Source organism: Ctenocephalides felis, unplaced genomic scaffold (genome assembly GCF_003426905.1).
Source record: "Ctenocephalides felis isolate EL2017-DRISC unplaced genomic scaffold, ASM342690v1 CF-g0.4_SCAFFOLD_01604, whole genome shotgun sequence".
NCBI lineage: Eukaryota > Metazoa > Arthropoda > Insecta > Siphonaptera > Pulicidae > Ctenocephalides > Ctenocephalides felis.
In genome coordinates, this window is record NW_020537758.1 from 38,100 (window position 1) to 60,172 (window position 22,073).

A 22,073-nucleotide genomic window follows, 5' to 3' on the forward strand; every position below is an offset into this window, starting at 1 on the left:
ACATGCATCACAGCAGATATCAAACAACCAACTATTAAAATATGTTCAAAAACTTTCCCAGTAAAGAAATATATTACAAATCTTCAGACAATTTACAAAATTTTTATATAATCTATACCATCTTCAGACAATTTTCGCTCTGTGTCTCTTTCTATTCAACATTTCTTGTTGGCACTTGCATTAGAAGCTCCACTTCAATAAGAAATATTTAAATTAATTTTATTCTAATTATTACCTGTCCAATGTTTTAAGAAAACATATTCTTCTGCATACTTATTGATTAACATAACGTCATCCGAGCTTAGTTTTAAAACCAAGTCGTGTAGAATCGGGTTCTTATGGTCGGCCAGTTCTACATTGAAATTTGCGGCTAATGTACATATTGCAAACAAGGCCTAAAACGTTAGAAATTAATTTATTAAAAGTACAAAAAATATTTCAGCAACTTCGATAAAACCAAAATAAGTTGTAATTGTTCAAAAATCGCGAGTGCTTGCCATGTCGTCCAAACCTAACATGACGCTTTCCCATACATTTTTGATTAGGCTTGGATTGGACATAGTAAGCGTTACTTCAATCAATATTTTTACTAGAAATGGTTAAAATTATGAACAAAATAAAAATCATTGCCCAATCTACTATTTATGAACCTTATTGATAATAAAATTTAATAAGGATACTATTTTTGGCGGACAACCCCGGAGCACCGATTATTCGATTTGAATTACTCAAAAAGCATTCGATTCCCATTGATGAACAGACTGATAGAGGTAAATTGGTTTTCAAGTAGACTTGTAGGTGAGCAGGTGGATACATAGACAGGCAATCAGATGGACAAGTAGACAGGTTAACAGGTTAACAGGTTAACAGGTTGGACAGTAAACAGGCAGCAAGGTAAAACTGTTGACAAGTAGAAGGTTGAAGAAGTTGGAGACAGGTGGAAAGGTAGGCAAGTAGTTCATGTATAGTTTAAAACAATATTGAAATTCGCCTTACAATTAGTATTACTTTAAAATTTTGAATTTTTCAAATCAACTTACAGCTTGTTGGAGATCGTTATGAGAGACATTTTGTACAATGTCTTTGCAAATTTCAATGTAATTTTTTAATTTTAACTTTAACATATCGGCTTGTTCCATACAAGCGATAGCATTAACGACCATATTATTTAAATCCATTTTTTTCACTTCGATCAATGCCCAAGATAAATAAGCGCCGTAAGAAAGCAGGCAGTATATCGATCCCTAAAAGATATTTTGATAGGAGTATGAATTAGTTAAATTAGTTATGTTTAATCTTTGATCTAATTAACATACTTCGATAGGGAGATTCCTTTCAATAACGCCATTCCTGAAGACTTTAAATTCCTCTAAAAAATCTTCCCATATATTTAAATAATTTACATTATATAAATATTGGAAAATGTAGATTTTTTTTAGGGAATTTAAAATCTCAGGAAAATCTTCTTTCTTGGCACATTTTGGATCCATTTGCTAGAAAGAAAAATTATTTCTGATCAAGAGATGAATTGTTTGACAACTTTCTACACATAACAAAAATGTAATTCGTACCCCATCCACAATACATAGCCATGTAATATATGGCTCCATATATACGAATGCGCATTTGTCTACGATGGTCTTAATGGCGACATCGCAATCTGCAGCAATACTTCTTGCCCTTTTAGAAAGGCAATGCAAAGTATTGCTGCAGTTGTCCAGCACTGTCGCGTCTGCAGAATCCTGGGCGATGGCTTGCAGAGCGCCCAATAAATTCCTTAAATGCTGTAAACATAAAACACTAGATTAAAACTAGTAAGTATATATTAAAAAGTTAGAAAAACTACAACAAATGCAAGATGCATCAACATTCCCATATGCAATTAAAATTTCTGCTTAAAATATATACTCCTGCTGGTGGCAATTCAAGCACAAAGACAAGTAATCCTTATAGGTATTCATAGGTACAAAATTAAAATACTAACCAGATCTTCCATGTCAATTGTATTATCAAAGTCAAAATATTGAGGAATTTTTATCAAATGGATAATACAATTGACATTGCTTTTAAAGCGAGCCAACAGAGTCGCCATCACCGGCATTAGATATTTGGTCATATTTGATTTGTCTTTTTTCATTTTTTTTTGTTTTATACTTGGGACCTGTAAATATGAAAAGTAATTAAATTTAGAAATAAAAAATAATGTTTAAACATATAATCAACACACTAGAAGAAGAAACAACTGGATAGTTTAACCCATTTGCATGTACTGACATTAAAACCAGGGCAGGGTACTTTTACTTGATCGGTTTAGATTTAGTTAATGTTGTACTTCTAATTGAACTTATAAATTATTGCCTTAAACGTTTGACGACTATCATGCTATAATATCACATCAAGGAAACAGATGTGTGTAGTACTAAAAGCAACAAACTGATTCCCACAAAACTATTCCATTGGTCATGAGTTCATACACCGTCCAAAAACCCAAAAAAAATCAAATTGTCTGGGGACCAAGAGCGTTTTGTTTCTTTAATTGACCAGGAGAGCAGCTGCATATCAATTAAGTAGAGTCCAGTACTTGTAATTATCGACCATATTCGGATTCGCTGCGAATATTGCAACTTGAGATCATTTCTGGAAAATGATCATCTGTCCGTAATTATCATTTAGAAATGAACTTTCATTATTAGATTAGATTAATAACTTCTATAATATTTGTTGAGGCAGTGGATTATGTCAAACAACGCCTAAACAAATATTGTTTTCGCAACTTCACTCTTCAATTAGAATTAACATACATTCATTTATAGCTTGTATTTTTTTTACTTTATCGCTGGCAATATACTATTATTTTTTGAACAGCTGTAATATAAGATTGCTACTACCGTTGGGTGTTTACTGGGTTATCACCATTAAAAGTTTTATGCATATGTCTATTGAAGTGAACATTTTTATTCTCAACTCTCACCTGAACATGGCTGTGACGAGCTTTATTGCAATCTCCTGATTGCATCCGCTCTTATCCCAAGATAATCTAAGAATTCTTTGTTGGTATTTGTGACTGAACAATGTTAATTTGCTGGATAATTTTACGTCCTCATATAACGGGAGCAAGGCTTTCAAAACGCTTGCCCGTACTGATGCAGTCTGTGAAGATATAGAAAAAATCATTATTAGTAACTGCCTGAGGAGATTTTTATGTTCTCTTGACATTTCAAGATCGGCCTTTTCAAGAATCCTGAAGAAGGAAGGAAACTGGATTGGACCCGTTCTGTTCTAAAGAGTGCCTTCTGCACGACGTCGTGGATGGTAAAATAGAAGGGCTGAAGGGATTGGTAAAGAGAAAATACAGGGTACTGAAAACCGAAGTGCAGGATCAGGAAGCATGGATGAAAGACTACCATTTATTTATTATATATATATATATATATACCTTGTCATAGACGAAAAATGCAAAAAGTCGCAAAGTCGATTCATTCAAGAATAGTCCCGGGTATTTTCTTAATAAGCGGCCCAATTCTCGTATGCTCACACATCTTGTGACAGGTGCGATATCTCTGTAAATAAACTGATGTTTAAAAAATATTCTTTAACTTATGCGGTTCAAGGAATTATGGTAGGTATAACAGCTATTCCTGGTGACATTTTGTTTTATATGGCAAAATGATTGATCTAGTGGTAATATCAAAAAACCAAACCGAGCTGCAAAACATGGTGGACAGAATCGTCGAAATGGGTAGAAGATATGGAACGGAAATCAACATCAACAAATTGTAAGTGATGAGAGTATCAAAACGAGATGATACTCTGAAGATAACAGTAGAAAATCAAAAATTGGAAGACGTTGATCATTTCAAATATTTAGGAAGCATTCTGACCAGAAACGAATACAGCACGAGAAAGATCAGGATAAAGATCGCAAGCGCCAAGGTGGAGTTTGCGAAGTTGAGAACACTAGTGAGAACCAACCAAGTCTCGACTTGTGGATGATATTGATAAAAAAAATGTTTTGTCTAGAGCATAGCTCTTTACTATTACTATTTACTATTACTATTTGGAGAGTTTTAAAATGTGGTGCGCAGGAGACAGGTGATTGGAGAAAATAAAGTGGACTGACAAGATAACAAAAGAATAAGTCCATAAAAGACTCGACTGAGAACGATCATGAAAAGAAAAGGAAAAAACTGAATAGGACCCATTCAATTCAATCGAAAAAAGAGTGCCTCCTACACGACGTGCTCCAAGAATACATAATCCTGAACATATGCTTATTTAAGACATGATATGTTAAAGCAGGAGTCTACAAACAAAACTTTGTGTTATCCGAGAATTGGCCCATAAATGTCAAAATATCTTACTTGATGCGTTTATAAATTAAATGTCTGTATAGGGAGTCGATGCACAATCCAAGTTCCCTATACTTTTCATTTAATTTATTTTTTTCAGATTGAAGGAATGCCAAGCGGCTCAGATCACGCCTCGTCGTCTCCTTCGCTTCTTCGGCCCGAATTAGCTCCGACCACCGATTCATGTCTGAAGCCGCTTGTTCCAGTAATCCTGCCAACTCTTGAGATAAAAAATCAGTTAATCAAATGGTAATTTTAAAATATTTTTTCAACTCTTTTGCCAATGTATTAATTTTTAATGTCTAGTGATGTTTAACCCTCCGTCGGTCGGCGTGGTCCGGCCAGACTTTTTTCGACTTCAATTAACAAAAAAAAAAAAAAAATACTTCTAGTAATCGTATCGACCGAAATTTCTTGACTTTTCCTAAAATTTCATTAGCTGTCGATCAATAAAAAAATCAGGACGAAAAACTGTACAGAAGGATAATTATAAGGATAATAACTTTTTTATACTTCGAACGGTCGGAAAGGTCTGTCTAGACCACCCATACATTTTGTATGAAATATACGCTTTTTGATATATGTAAACCAGTATTTTGTCTTTTTTCATGGTATTTTCTATTCAAACTGCGTTGTATATATTCTTTGCTATGTGTTGTAACATGAATGTTTAGTATTTTCATGATGAGAGTTCCTTGAAAACCTACCAAACTTATTGGTAATCGCAAACACTGAAAATCGGATGAGTAATGCACACATTATCAACAATTTTTCTACCCGTACTGCGTTCGAAATTTTTTTTTTTTTGCCAAACCTGTAGTGAAATTATATTTTCACTTCGAGTTTTACAGCTCATTTCAAAGACGACGCACCTCATTTCGTTTTCTTTTGAATTTCACATTCATTTCAAAGGCGCAGAAAAAGAATAAATATTGTTTTTCATTGATATAAAACAGAAAAATTAACAAAAAAAAGCAACGATTTTTTTATATTTCTTGATTTTTTTATATAATATAATATGTAATATTTTTATTATAAGCAAGCTCAACACATGCAAAAGACTTACCGTAAAAAGAAAAAATCTAAACTATAAATATTTACTACTAATAATCGTTAATATATAAGACACCAAAAACTCATTTATCCCAATAAATGTATGTAAAATAAATGGTGGTCCAGCCAGACCTTTCCGACCGTTCGAAGGTGAAAAAATATCCGACCGACGGAGGGTTAAATGTAACTTAAAAATTTTTAATATGTACAAAAATGTCTAGATATATATACATAAATGTATATGTCGCCTACTGGCAAGGGTTAAAAATGTACAAAAATTAAAAAAAAATATCTACAAATGGCTACATATTTTTGAAATTGTCTAGAAATGTGTAAAATATATAGATGTCTAAAAATATCTAAAAACCCATAGGAGAATCTACGTATAAAAATCATTCTCACGAATACAATTTACCTGCCAATGTCGTTGTATATCTTATATTTTTCTGACCCAATCTAGACAAATGTTTTAAGATTGAGGTCAGATTTTTTATAAAAAAAAAACCATCATAAATCATTTCTCCACCCGTCTTTATCATACTTTTGAAGAATTGGCAAAAATCAACAGTAAGTTTTTTATTTTTGGAGAGTAGAGAAGAAAATCCTTCATCTTCCTACAAAAAAAAAAAAACAATAAAAATAATAGAAGTGATACTCTGCAAAAGAAGTGAAACTTCGTAATGTGAAAATGAGATTGCAATGCTTTTGGGCAGTCTGCAAGACCTTCAAAGAGTATGCAACACTTTCAGATAGTCTACAATGTTCTAATAAATATTCTAAAAATTATGAAATAATCCATAACATTCGAAAAACATTTTACATTCTAAAAAAATCTGAAACAATCTTCAACATTCCTAATCTATGGCATTCTAAAACAATCATTATTATTAGCTCACTTTGCATTGAACCCATTGAACGCATTGAAAGCAACCTTGTTCAAAGTCGCCTAAGAAGTTTCACTTCGATAGTACATTGTGATATATTGCATTATCTATTATACCTCTACAAAACCTCCTTCTATGTAATTTGCCAGTGCAAAATGCTCAAAGGTTTGCATCATTTGGGCGGTCACTTGTACGCCGTTGTAGCCGCTGGCGTTTACTAAAAGTAATACCAGGGCCGCCAACGCCTTGTACCTGTCTCGGAGGTACAGGCATATCCAATTGCCGACGATCATCTGAAAATAGTTTTAAATAAAATAGATAACAAGTCAATGCATGCGACAAGTCAATCTGAATCGTTTGGGAATGAGTATGTGAAGCTGAACCGATTTCAACTAGTTGGTTTGGTATTTTGCATCGAGGCAAGCTACATGAACTTCCCTATATGTTTAAATAATCGACTTAATCAATAAAATATAAATTAATTTATGAGTGATTAAAAGTGTTAAATTCCGAGTGGATTTATTACAAATAATTGAACACGAACGAACTTGAGCATTTATGTGCTTTGTATTTAAGTGCTCAAGTGCGGCAGTTTGAAAAAAAAAATTTTTTTTCATGTTTTTTTTTTAACAATTCCGATTTTTTTAAAAATACTAAATGAAAAGTTATAGTTTTGGGAAAGGTCTATGCGATAAAGCGATGCATAGAGAAGATCCTCTCCAGATTTGAAGTAAATCTGGTTCATTAGAACTCGAGATATCCTTACCGCCAGCTCGAAAAAAGTAGTTCCGAGAAAAACGCGTTCAAAGTTTTGAGACTCGGTCGGACCCGAACCGAGGCCACGTCACTAAAACGGCTATAACTCAGGAAATACAGTAGAACTCCAATTATCCGAACTCCGACTATCCGAATCGCCGATTATCCGAATCACTTTCAGAAAAAAAAATTGTCCAAAAAAAAGTTTAAGTGCGCTATTATTCTTCCATCAGCAAAGCCAGTGTAGGCACATTGTTTGTTTTGATTTGACGGAGATGTTTACAAAACAATGATTTTTATTTCTAAACTTGTACATTTTTTTTTTAACTCGTTTAAGTACATTTTATTTATATTTAAAACATGTGAAAATGTCATGTTTCTTTCATTTAATTCAATAAAAAAATAGTGCAATATCAAAACGTTACTTTTTTTCTCTCCAATGGCAATTTAAAAAAAAAACTCCGATTATCCGAATATTTGATTATCCGAATGGGTCCCGGTCCCCATTAATTCGGATAATTGAAGTTCTACTGTAATAGTAATTTTGAAAAATCCTTTTAATGACATATTTTTGAATAACTCAACTTTGAAAATATGAAAAAAAAAATCGATTTTTTCAAAATTCTACAGTAGAATACCCCCTTAAGACAAAACGAAAAATGTAAGGGATCTCCTCTTCTATACAGAGATCACACTTATTAAAATGTACATTTTACCCAGGTATTACAGTAAATATTTATTACTCACACAGAAGATCTATCCTCTTCTTCAAGCTTTGCTGAAAACTTGGTTAATATTTCTAAAAACGGTAAGCGATGTGGAGGCACATTCGGGCTACCACTTTGTTCAACCGCAAACAGAATCCCAGCCTCGTGCAGCTTTGCTACTGCTTGTCGATTTTTCAGTTTGTTTGTGCCCAAGAACTTGGCTAGATGTGCGGCCAAAGTCTGAGTGAAATAAAAAAAAGTGAAGTAAAACTTATTTGCTATTGTACAAGATGGCATTTAAGCAAAAATAAATACATCGTATAACAATTTTGAATAATGTTTATCAGTAATATGGTAACACTAGTGATGCACACATTTATTAGTGTCGGCCATTATACATCTATATATCTATAATGGCATTAAAAATATGTATAATATTTGAAAACGATAATGTAATTCAAGTCATACTTCAAATATGACATGATCGGTTTGTCGGTTCTTCATTAGAGAAATGAAGTAATTGCTGATTAATAAATTCTATGATATTATCGTTCACACAGTGGATTCTGTTAAACAACGCCTAAACAAATATTGTTTTTGCAACTTCACTCACTCATCATTTAATAATTGTGTTTGAAGAACTTCATGTAATTAAAATTAACATACAATCATTTACGGCTTGTATTTTTTTACTTTTTTGCTGGCGATATACTATTATTCTTTGAACAGTTGTAATATCTGCCTTGCCTAAAAATATTTTCCATTTTAATAACTACAAAGATTTATAGAAACTACGAATAATATAGAAATAATTTCTTATCAAGAAACAAATGTATAATTTGTTTTAATATTTTCAAAAAACAAGGTAAAATATTCTTCCGATACTGGCATTTTTCATTAAATCAAGATTTGTGCTACGATGTAACTTTAAAATGTTTATTTATCTATGTCGATTTCCTTGTTGATATCGGTACGCATACAACGACGGATTTATTATACCCTAGTCGCGCCTAAAGAAGTTTTACTTCAAAAAGAATAAAATAAAATCAATACGTCGGTTCCAACCTGTGAGGTTTTGCGAAAGGTGGTAAAAATTGGCAAAGTACTATTTACGAATACAAAAACCAACAAGTGGGGCGCATGGCATCGTGCATTAAGGCAAATTGCTGGAACTTCCCGTACTAAAAATTATTTTTATTTAAAAAACGATTAACATTTTTGAAAAAAACATTACTTCGAAAAAATTAGATTTTTGAGAAACTATAAATTTGACAGAGAATTACTTTTTTTAAAAAAATTGTTTTTTGAAAAAAAAATGTTTTCTTTATTTTGACATATTTTGGAAGTTTTGAACTTTTTTTCAAAGCAATCGTACTGCTTTAATTGCATAGATACGAAATATCGAAGCGCGTAAGCGTCGCGCCGCCGTCTAACGGATAAACATTGATACGGAACCCATAGGAATGCAAACAAAATTTAAACTTATTGTTAAAATCTATATAAAATATCTGATAATTTGATGTGCATATGTCTCATGATCATTTTTGACCGCCAAATGGCATTTTTTTACTTTTTTCATTAGATCTCCGAAACCGCTTGACCTGCCTTCATGAAAATTCTTGCAGTTCTTCATCTTATCAATACAAGTAAGACGTTTTTTGAATTGTTAACATTGGACGCTCCGTTCTCTTAAAAACTGAGTTACCATTTTTGGAACATTTTGCCCTATATTTTCGGAACGGCTAGACCTGCCTTCGCCAAAAACTAATCCGCACGTCTCCTTATCAATACGAATCGAATGTTTTTTCAATTATTCAAATCGCTTCATCCGTGTTCCCGAAATCGTCGACGAAAATTTGTATCCGCATACACGCACACACGCACACACACACATACATACACACACATACATTAATTTTTTCTAAGGTATGCCAAAATGTTCAGAAGGTTTTGCAACGTAAAGAATATAAAAATGTTCATTTTAGATTTTTTTGCGATTACTATAACTTGCCCTACGGGAAGTTAAAAAAAAAAAAAGTGAATTGGAGTAAACAATAAATTATACTTCTAATTGGACCTCCAGAAGTTGAACGTTTGGAGTTACCATAGATAAATATTAAAAAAAAATGTTTCCAGAGATTAGTAAATATGAATATAAATCAAGTTCTTCAATTCTGAAAAATCGAAAATAATTTTTTTTGCATTTTTAGAGGTTTTGAAGGTTTCTGAACATTTTGGCATTTCTCAGAAAATTTTGATGTGTGTGTAGGTGTGTGTGTGTTTTATATGTCCGCATTATTTCGTCCACGTTTTCGGGCGCACGGATCAACCGATTTGAATGGTTTAAAAACATTCGATCCCTATTAATAGGGAGATGTGCTGATTAGTTTTTGGCAAAGGCAGGTCCAGCCGTTACGGAGATACGGAGCAAAGAGTGCAGAAAATAGAAATCGAGTTTTTGAGAGAACGGAGTATCCGATTTGAATGATCTAAAAAACATTCAATTTGTAATGATTGGGAAAAGAGGTGATTCGTTTTTGGCAAAGACAGGTCCCGCCATTTCGGAGATACAAAGCTAAACGTGCAAAAAATAGCATTTTTTGAGTGAACTAAGAAGCGTCCGATTTGAATGATATAAAAAACTTTCTGCTTGTATTGACAAAACAATTGCTTTTGGAGATAAACAAATATTACATCTTTTTTTATTTTTCATAAAATATTTTTGTAATTTTGGATTATAAAAATTGAAAAAATGACCCAGTCTAAGCACAGTCTAAGCGCCACTCTGGTACAAATGTTTACACAAGTGCGTTTAGACTGTTTATGTATTGGAGCACATTTCCAATGTTGTGAAAACGAAACCTATTGAAAAATGTGAAAATGCCGCCAAACTAAGCACAGTATAAGTGAAAATGTCGCACAGAATTATTTGCAAATGCACAGAAGAATGTGACTATACGGGAGCACTTTTTCAATTTTGTGCCAATTAGGCAATTTTTTTGAAATTGAATTCGAAATGAAATGACGATTGTTAATGTTCTGGAGATAAATTGATTTATGATTTACATTTGATCTGCTCAGATATAACAAGATAGCAAAAATAATGAAAGTTACAGTATTTGTAATAATTAAATATTTGAAAACGTTTAAAATTTCTCGAATATTTCATTACGGTACGGAAAGTTCGAGCAATTTGCCTAAAGGCACGATGCCATGCACCACTAGTTCGTTTCATAAATTACACACATTACACAGAATAAATACCTTTAGCTGCACAAATCCTTCGATAGTTTTATTAACCACATCGCCAGCACATGAACTTTCCACCTGCAAATAATTTTCCTTCAAAGTCAGGAACATGACCGTGGTGCAATTTGTCCTGCTGAGGCTGCACATCGTGGCGACCATTTTCTTTATGATATCTCCATAGCATTTTTCACACTGCAAAATACAATAGTGTTGAATTAAATTGATCTATTTTCTTACACACAACACTTATACACAATATACTAATAAGTATGGTAAGGAAAATGCATAAAGCGGTGATGTGAATAATAAACAAAAAGAAGGAAAGGGGAATCATTGATTTGTGGTGCTCTCAGGCCATGGACCTGCCTTCAGGCAAACTACTATTTAATAGTATTACATTGTTTTAACTAATTATCCTAGGTCCTCGTAATACATCCACTGTTTTGTTCATAAAGCTACTAAATCCATGGTCAAGTCAAATGCAGGTGTTTTTGAGGGCAAATTATGGATTCTAAGGTAATCCTTCAGGTTTGGGAATAGCAAAGCTATAGAATACTTCACATGGCAAGATCTTTATTCTCTTGGACCTTAATAGTTTTCTTTTGAATTTTTAAGCCTTTCTTTCAGAAAGATTTTGGAGACTTCGATGGGCAATTATTAGGATGTTAGCTAGTCAGTAAATTACAAAGTGAAATAGAAAGAAGTTTCAATATGCAATGAATAACTGTTATAACCTTACCTTCACATAATACATCAAAACAAAGGACGCGCTGGTAACTGGTATGATACCAAATTCAATAAGTTTGCAAAAACGCTCCAAGACTTCACGACGTTTCTTTATTTGGACTTGATCTTCTTCGTGTGTTCCTGCAATAAGATAATAACATAATTAATTACAAAATCTTCTAATAAAATTTTTCTTTGGGCTCTCATCTTCTTCGTGCCTTTCTACAATGAGATAATTAATAACGATAACATAATTACAAAAGTCTTCTAGTAAAGTCATATTAACTTTTCTTTTACACAAACTGTGTTATGCATATAAACAAAAATCTAAACATAAATGTGATTGTTGAGTTGTGTTAGATGCATCTTCGAGTGAAAAATTCCATTTGGCATTTCAATTTATAATTGAAGCTTAAAAGTGTATCAACATGCATCACAGCAGATATCAAACAACCAACTATTAAAATATGTTCAAAAACTTTCCCAGTAAAGAAATATATTACAAATCTTCAGACAATTTACAAAATTTTTATATAATCTATACCATCTTCAGACAATTTTCGCTCTGTGTCTCTTTCTATTCAACATTTCTTGTTGGCACTTGCATTAGAAGCTCCACTTCAATAAGAAATATTTAAATTAATTTTATTCTAATTATTACCTGTCCAATGTTTTAAGAAAACATATTCTTCTGCATACTTATTGATTAACATAACGTCATCCGAGCTTAGTTTTAAAACCAAGTCGTGTAGAATCGGGTTCTTATGGTCGGCCAGTTCTACATTGAAATTTGCGGCTAATGTACATATTGCAAACAAGGCCTAAAACGTTAGAAATTAATTTATTAAAAGTACAAAAAATATTTCAGCAACTTCGATAAAACCAAAATAGGTTGTAATTGTTCAAAAATCGCGAGTGCTTGCCATGTCGTCCAAACCTAACATGACGCTTTCCCATACATTTTTGATTAGGCTTGGATTGGACATAGTAAGCGTTACTTCAATCAATATTTTTACTAGAAATGGTTAAAATTATGAACAAAATAAAAATCATTGCCCAATCTACTATTTATGAACCTCATTGATAATACAATTTAATAAGGATACTATTTTTGGCGGACAACCCCGGAGCACCGATTATTCGATTTGAATTTTTCAAAAAGCATTCGATTCCCATTGATGAACAGACTGATAGAGGTAAATTGGTTTTCAAGTAGACTTGTAGGTGAGCAGGTGGATACATAGACAGGCAATCAGATGGACAAGTAGACAGGTTAACAGGTTAACAGGTTAACAGGTTGGACAGTAAACAGGCAGCAAGGTAAAACTGTTCACAAGTAGAAGGTTGAAGTTGGAGACAGGTGGAAAGGTAGGCAAGTAGTTCATGTATAGTTTAAAACAATATTGAAATTCGCCTTACAATTAGTATTACTTTAAAATTTTGAATTTTTCAAATCAACTTACAGCTTGTTGGAGATCGTTATGAGAGACATTTTGTACAATGTCTTTGCAAATTTCAATGTAATTTTTTAATTTAACTTTAACATATCGGCTTGTTCCATACAACCGATAGCATTAACGACCATATTATTTAAATCGATTTTTTTCACTTCGATCAATGCCCAAGATAAATAAGCGCCGTAAGAAAGCAGGCAGTATATCGATCCCTAAAAGATATTTTGATAGGAGTATGAATTAGTTAAATTAGTTATGTTTAATCTTTGATCTAATTAACATACTTCGATAGGGAGATTCCTTTCAATAACGCCATTCCTGAAGACTTTAAATTCCCTAAAAAATCTTCCCATATATTTAAATAATTTACATTATATAAATATTGGAAAATGTAGATTTTTTTTAGGGAATTTAAAATCTCAGGAAAATCTTCTTCCTTGGCATATTTTGGATCCATTTGCTAGAAAGAAAAATTATTTCTGATCAAGAGATGAATTGTTTGACAACTTTCTACACATAACAAAAATGTAATTCGTACCCCATTCACAATACTTAGCCATGTAAGAATTGGCTCCATATATACGAATGCGCATTTGTCTACGATGGTCTTAATGGCGGCATCGCAATCTGCAGCAATACTTCTTGCCCTTCTAGAAAGGCAATGCAAAGTATTGCTGCAGTTGTCCAGCACTGTCGCATCTGCAGAATCCTGGGCGATGGCTTGCAGAGCGCCCAATAAATTCCTTAAATGCTGTAAACATAAAACACTAGATTAAAACTAGTAAGTATATATTAAAAAGTTAGAAAAACTACAACAAATGCAAGATGCATCAACATTCCCATATGCAATTAAAATTTCTGCTTAAAATATATACTCCTGCTGGTGGCAATTCAAGCACAAAGACAAGTAATCCTTATAGGTATTCATAGGCACAAATATTAAAATACTAACCAGATCTTCCATGTCAATTGTATTATCAAAGTCAAAATATTGAGGAATTTTTATCAAATGGATAATACAATTGACATTGCTTTTGAAGCGAGCCAACAGAGTCGCCATCACCGGCATTAGATATTTGGTCATATTTGATTTGTCTTTTTTCATTTTGTTTTGTTTTATACTTGGGACCTGTAAATATGAAAAGTAATTAAATTTAGAAATAAAAAATAATGTTTAAACATATAATCAACACACTAGAAGAAGAAACAACTGGATAGTTTAACCCATTTGCATGTACTGACATTAAAACCAGGGCAGGGTACTTTTACTTGATCGGTTTAGATTTAGTTAATGTTGTACTTCTAATTGGACTTATAAATTATTGCCTTAAACGTTTGACGACTATCATGCTATAATATCACATCAAGGAAACAGATGTGTAGTACTAAAAGCGACAAACTGATTCCCACAAAACTATTCCATTGGTCATGAGTTCATACACCGTCCAAAAATCCAAAAAAAATCAAATTGTCTGGGGACCAAGAGCGTTTTGTTTATTTAATTGACCAGGAGAGCAGCTGCATATCAATTAAGTAGAGTCCAGTACTTGTAATTATCGACCATATTCGGATTCGCTGCGAATATTGCTACTTGAGATCATTTCTGGAAAATGCTTATCTGTCCGCCCTCTTAAAGTCAGTACATTAAAATAGGTCAAGTTACCTCAGTTTTATATATGCATTATTGCAATGCAATATTACCATGTTATCTGTTCCTCTCTCACCAGTACTTGAAAGACTTGCAGCACACCAGAACATAATTTCTATTAAAATTTCCTGGGGTTGGGGGATTGGGGTCAAAGGTTCATCATGTTCTCGAATTAAAATGTGGATCATTGAATCCCAGTCTTTCATTATCTCAGTGTTTGCAACTAGGGCAAACACTAGATAAGAAATAGAATTTAATCCCTGAAAAATAATAAAAATAAAGAATAAAGATTCAAAAAAATTATTTATACGACATCCACATGACTATCATATATACATATTTTACTTACTTTCAATTCAATGATCGAAGTTGTCACATGCCTGAACCATCGAACCCCAAATCCGGCCCCATTTGAATCTTGATCCAATATTACAAAGACATTATAAAAAAATGTTCCTGCTGCCACCGCAATCTTTCGGTTCGGAGAGAACATTAAACTTGAAACAGTGTTCAAGTCCTTCGTAGTGAATAGGTACGGATAGGACCTGAATGGACAAAAATGGATAATTAATTAGCTATATCAGTTTTAACAGGTAATTACAGGACATTCGTAGAAGTCGGGTTAAGAAGTTGAAGTACACCTTTCGTAATGGGGAAATGCTAAAATATAATAAGCGGCAGTCATTGCAATACCCCAGAAAGGGGCTTCATCCCATAGCGTCAACCATTATACGTATACACATTTATATAATAAAAAATTATAAAAAATTATATATTTAATAATAGCATTAACTAGCGGTAAGTGGAATTCTGTCTTGAGGCAATTATGGCATCGTGCCTTAAGGCAAATTGCTGGAACTTCCCGTTGAATACTGAATGTTTTCAAGAAGATTATTATAAATATTGTATCATTGTCTAATATAAAATAATAAAATAAAATCTGAAATATTTTATACAAAAAACTAAAAAAAAAAAAAAAAATGGAACAAAATTTTTTTTTCCAATATCAATTATTTTATTAAGACAAGCAGAAAGTTCTTTGAATCATTTAAATCGGACGCTTAGTTCTCTCAAAAACTGCCATTTTTTACATATTTAGCTTCGTATCTTCGAAATGGCTGGGCCTGTTTTTGCCAAAAACTAATAAACACTTCTCCCAATCATTACTAATTGAATGTTTTTTAGATCATTCAAATCGGATACTCCGTTCTCTCAAAAATTCGATTTCTATTTTCTGCACTCTTTGGTCCGTATCTCCAAAACGGCTGGACCTGCCTTTGCCAAAAACTAATCAGCTCTTTTCCTTATCAATAGGAATCGAATGTTTTTTGAACCATTTAAATCGGTTGATCCGTGCGCCCTAAAACGTGACTGGAAATTTGTATCCACACATACATACACACACACACACACACACACATCAATTTTTTCTGAGGTATGCCAAAACGTTCAGAAACCTTCAAAACGTCGAGAAATGTAAAAATTTTCAATTCCGATTTTCGGCCCATTACAATAACTTACCCTACGGGAAGTTAAAAATATTTAAAATATTTAAAAACAATCATGTAATTAAAGTCATACTTCAAATATGACATAGAGAAATGAAGATTAATAAATTGCTGATTAATAACTTCTATAATATTTGTTGAGACAGTGGATTATGTCAAACAACGCCTAAACAAATATTGTTTTCGCAACTTCACTCTTCAATTAGAATTAACATACAATTCATTTATTGCTTGTATTTTTTTTACTTTATCGCTGGCAATATACTATTATTTTTTGAACAGCTGTAATATAAGATTGCTACTACCGTTGGGTGTTTACTGGGTTATCACCATCAAAAGTTTCATACATTTGTCTATTAAGTGAACATTTTTATTCTCAACTCTCACCTGAACACTGCTGTGACGAGCTTTATTGCAATCACTTGATTACATTGGCTCTTGTCCCAAGAGAATCGAAGAATTCTTTGTTGGTATTTGTGACTGAACAATTTTAATTTGTTGGCTAATTTTACGTCCTCATACAACGGGAGCAAGGCTTTTAAAGCGCTTGCCCGTACTGATGCAGCCTGTGAAGATATAGAAAAAATCATTATTAGTAACTGCCTGAGAAGATTTTTATGTTCTCTTGACATTTCAAGATCGGCCTTTTCAAGAATCTTGAAGAAGGAAGGAAACTGGATTGGACCCGTTCTGTTCTAAAGAGTGCCTCCTGCACGACGTCGTGGATGGTAAAATAGAAGGGCTGAAGGGATTGGTAAAGAGAAAATACAGGGTACTGAAAACCGAAGTGCAGGATCAGGAAGCATGGATGAAAGACTACCATTTATTTATTATATATATATATATATATATATATATATATATATATATTATATATATATATATATACCTTGTCATAGAGGAAAAATGCAAAAAGCCGCAAAGTCGATTCGTGTAAGAATAGTCCTGGGTGCTTTCTTAACGAGCGGCCCAATTCTCGTATGCTGACACGTCTTGTGACAGGTGCGATATCTCTGTAAATAAACTGATGTTTAAAAAATATTCTTTAACTTATGCGGTTCAAGGAATTATGGTAGGTATAACAGCTATTCCTGGTGACATTTTGTTTTATATGGCAAAATGATTGATCTAGTGGTAATATCAGAAAACCAAACCGAGCTGCAAAACATGATGGACAGAATCGTCGAAATGGGTAGAAGATATGGAACGGAAATCAACATCAACAAATTGGAAGTGATGACTGATGAGAGTATCAAACGAGATGATACTCTGAAGATAACAGTAGAAAATCAAAAATTGGAGCACGAGAAAGATAAGGACAAAGATCGCAAGCGCCAAGGTGGAGTTTGCGAAGTTGAGAACACTAGTGAGAACCAACCAAGTCTCGACTTGTGGATGATATTGATAAAAAAAAATGTTTTGTCCAGAGCATAGCTCTTTACTATTATTATTTACTATTACTATTTGGAGAGTTTTAAAATGTGGTGCGCAGGAGACAGGTGATTGGAAAAGATAAGTCCATAAAAGACTCGACTGAGAACGATCATGAAAAGAAAAGGAAAAAACTGAATAGGACGACCCATTCAATTCAATCGAAAAAGAGTGCCTCCTACACGACGTGCTCCAAGAATACATAATCCTGAACATATGCTTATTTAAGACATGATATGTTAAAGCAGGAGTCTACAAACAAAACTTAGCTGTGTTATCCAAGAAGAATTGGCCCATAAATGTCAAAATATCTTACTTGATGCGTTTATAAATTAAATGCCTGTATAGGGAGTTGATGCACAATTCAAGTTCCCTATACTTTTTATTTAATTTATTTTTTTCAGATTGAAGGAATGCCAAGCGGCTCAGATCACGCCTCGTCGTCTCCTTCGCTTCTTCGACCTGAATCAGCTCCGACCACCGATTCAGGTCTGAACTCTGTATTGATCGACCAGCCTGAATAGATATAAAAAATCAGTTAATCAAATGGTAATTTTAAAATATTTTTTCAACTCTTTTGCCAATGTATTAATTTTTAATGTCTAGTGATGTTTAACCCTCCGTCGGTCGGCGTGGTCCGGCCAGACTTTTTTCGACTTCAATTAACAAAAAAAAAATACTTCTAGTAATCCTATCGACTCGAAATTTCTTGACTTTTCCTAAAATTTCATTAGCTGTCGATCAATAAAAAAATCAGGACGAAAAATTGTACAGAAGGATAATTATAAGGATATTCACTTTTTTATACTTCGAACGGTCGGAAAGGTCTGTCTAGACCACCCATACATTTTGTATGAAATATACGCTTTTTGATTTATGTAAACCAGTATTTTATCTTCTTTTCATGGTATTTTCTATTCAAACAGCGTTGTATATATTCTTTGCTATGTGTTGTAGCATGAATGTTACTATTTTCATGACGAAAGTTCCTTAAAAACCTACCAAACTTATTGGTAATCGCAAACACTGAAAATCGGATGAGTAATGCACACATTATCAACAATTTTTCTACCGTACTGCGTTCGAATTTTTTTTTTTTGCCAAACCTGTAGTGAAATTATATTTTCACTTCGAGTTTTACAGCTCATTTCAAAGACGACGCACCTCATTTCGTTTTCTTTTGAATTTCACATTCATTTCAAAGACGCAGAAAAAGAATAAATATTGTTTTTCATTGATATAAAACAGAAAAATTAACAAAAAAAGCAACGATTTTTTTATATTTCTTGATTTTTTTATATAATATAATATGTATGTAATATTTTTATTATAAGCAAGCTCAACACATGCAAAAGACTTACCGTAAAAAGAAAAAATCTAAACTATAAATATTTACTACTAATAATCGTTAATATATAAGACACCAAAAACTCATTTATCCCATATAAATGCATGTAAAATGAATGGTGGTCCAGCCAGACCTTTCCGACCGTTCGAAAGTGAAAAAATATCCGACCGACGGAGGGTTAAATGTAACTTAAAAATTTTTAATATGTACAAAAATGTCTAGATATATATACATAAATGTATATGTCGCCTACTGGCAAGGGTTAAAAATGTACAAAAATTTAAGAAAAATATCTACAAATGGCTACATATTTTTGAAATTGTCTAGAAATGTGTAAAATATATAGATGGCTAAAAATATCTAAAAACCCATAGGAGAGTCTACGTATAAAATCATTCTCACAAGTACAATTTACCTGCCAATGTCGTTGTATATCTTATATTTTTCTGACCCAATCTAGACAAATGTTTTAAGATTGAGGTCAGATTTTTCATAAAAAAAACATCATAAATTATGTCTCCACCCGTCTTTATAATACTTTGGAAGAACTGGCAAAAATCAACAGTAAGTTTTTTATTTTTGGAGAGTAGAGAAGAAAATCCTTCATCTTCCTACAAAAAAAAAACAATAAAAATAATAGAAGTGATACTCTGCAAAAGAAGTGAAACTTCGTAATGTGAAAATGAGATTGCAATGCCTTTGGGCAGTCTGCAAGACCTTCAAAGAGTATGCAACACTTTCAGATAGTCTACAATGTTCTAATAAATATTCTAAAAATTATGAAATAATCCATAACATTCGAAAAACATTTTACATTCTAAAAAAATCTGAAACAATCTTCAACATTCCTAATCTATGGCATTCTAAAACAATCATTATTATTAGCTCACTTTGCATTGAACCCATTGAACGCATTGAAAGCAACCTTGTTCAAAGTCGCCTAAGAAGTTTCACTTCGATAGTACATTGTGATATATTGCATTATCTATTATACCTCTACAAAACCTCCTTCTATGTAATTTGCCAGTGCAAAATGCTCAAAGGTTTGCATCATTTGGGCGGTCACTTGTACGCCGTTGTAGCCGCTGGCGTTTACTAAAAGTAATACCAGGGCCGCCAACGCCTTGTACCTGTCTCGGAGGTACAGGCATATCCAATTGCCGACGATCATCTGAAAATAGTTTTAAATAAAATAGATAACAAGTCAATGCATGCGACAAGTCAATCTGAATCGTTTGAGAACAAGTTTGGGAATGAGTATGTGAAGCTGAACCGATTTCAACTAGTTGGTTTGGTATTTTGCATCGAGGCAAGCTACATGAACTTCCCTATATGTTTAAATAATCGACTTAATCAATAAAATATAAATTAATTTATGAGTGATTAAAAGTGTTAAATTCCGAGTGGATTTATTACAATGATTGGTGGTAGTGATTAGTTATTGGCCAAGACGGGTTGTTTTCGGAACTGTTTCGGAAGTACGGGCCAAAATGCCAAAAATAATAATTCATTTTTTGAGAAACTAAACGTCCAATATCATTAAAATAAATTTACATATATAGACAAAATGGAGAACTGATTAAATTTGTGGGAGGCAGGTCTAGCGGTTTCAGTGATCCAATAAAAAAATTTGAAAGAGAAACATTTGGCGGTCAAGAATGATCATTAGCCATATGCACATCAAATTATCAGATATTTTAATAATATAAATTTTGTTTACATTTTTATGGGTTCTGTAAAATTATTTATCTGTCATTCTGCTTCTTTACGCAGCTAAAGCAGGCCGATCGCTTTAAATTTTTTTTTTTTAATTTTAATTCTTGGTACGGGAAGTTTCAGCAATTTATGCCAAGCACGACTATGAACACTATGTAATGCGTAATAAATTTTCTGCAATCAAATAGTTATTTTAATTTTAGAAAAATGATATATAAACTATTTTAAATAAAAATTTAGGGATGGGGCGGCATTTTTGTCAGCGCCCCAGGGCGCCAAATTTCTAAATCCGGTCCTGATTCTACTGTAGAAGCATGAATTTTGCCCGGTTTTTGAAGCGCTGTATAAAGGAATCAATATTTTTACTATCGATTTTTTTATCATTTGTTTATTGATATTTTATTATTACATAAAAAAAAATTATTAAAGAAAAAAAATTAGAATTCACAAAGTTATGAGCAGTCGAAGTGGGGGCTCAAAAAAAAAAGAGGGTGTCCTGGCGTGCATGATTCCAATCCTCCTGGTGATCCGAAACATAAAAAATAGATGGATTATTAATTATTACAGATGCCGCTATCGTATGAACCTTGGATAAGTTAAAAAAGAAATTTTTGTTTGAATGGCGGCAGTTTGAAAAAAAATTTTTTTTTTCATGTTTTTTTTAACAATTCCGAATTTTTTAAAAATACTAAATGAAAAGTTATAGTTTTGGGAAAGGTCTATGCGTTGAAGCGATGTATAGAGAAGATCCTCTCCAAATTTGAAGTAAATCGGTTCATTAGAACTCGAGATATCCTTACCGCCAGCTCGAAAAAAGTAGTTCCAAGAAAAACGCGTTCAAAGTTTTGAGATTCGGTCGGACCCGAACCGAGGCCACGTCACTAAAACGGCTATAACACAGGAAATAATAGTAATTTTGAAAAATCCTTTTAATGACATATTTTTGAATAACTCAACTTTGAAAATATGAAAAAAAAATCGATTTTTTCAAAATTCTACAGTAGAATACCCCCTTAAGACAAAACGAAAAATGTAAGGGATCTCCTCTTCTATACAGAGATCAACTTATTAAAATGTACATTTTACCCAGTATTACAGTAAATATTTATTACTCACACAGAAGATCTATCCTCTTCGTCAAGCTTTGCTGAAAACTTGGTTAATATTTCTAAAAACGGTAAGCGATCTGGAGGCACATTCGGGCTACCACTTTGTCCAACCGCAAACAGAATCCCAGCCTCGTG

At 32.8% G+C, this 22,073-nt stretch overlaps 1 protein-coding gene across 3 annotated transcripts in view; it reads right to left on the reverse strand.

Moving 5' to 3' along the window:
- LOC113373282 (cohesin subunit SA-2-like) overlaps positions 1-22,051 on the reverse strand; it is a 39,191-nt gene extending 17,140 nt beyond the window's left edge. For 2 of the 3 annotated variants that reach the window (XM_026613588.1, XM_026613587.1), the window contains exons 1-13: positions 21,946-22,051; positions 20,108-20,284; positions 19,529-19,724; positions 18,082-18,281; positions 17,224-17,347; positions 16,722-16,900; positions 15,176-15,371; positions 14,880-15,086; positions 1,985-2,161; positions 1,572-1,784; positions 1,317-1,493; positions 1,041-1,244; positions 236-395 (exon numbers count right to left, since the gene is read on the reverse strand). In XM_026613588.1, the coding sequence (XP_026469373.1) occupies positions 236-395; positions 1,041-1,244; positions 1,317-1,493; positions 1,572-1,784; positions 1,985-2,161; positions 14,880-15,086; positions 15,176-15,319 (1,282 nt within the window). In that variant the 5' untranslated portion in view covers positions 15,320-15,371; positions 16,722-16,900; positions 17,224-17,347; ... (2 more) ...; positions 20,108-20,284; positions 21,946-22,051. Of the gene's footprint in view, positions 1-235; positions 396-1,040; positions 1,245-1,316; positions 1,494-1,571; positions 1,785-1,984; positions 2,162-2,971; positions 3,147-14,879; positions 15,087-15,175; positions 15,372-16,721; positions 16,901-17,223; positions 17,348-18,081; positions 18,282-19,528; positions 19,725-20,107; positions 20,285-21,945 lie in introns of those variants that run through there. The other variant, XM_026613590.1, reaches the window with a different exon arrangement.
- Positions 22,052-22,073: the final 22 nt, after the last annotated feature.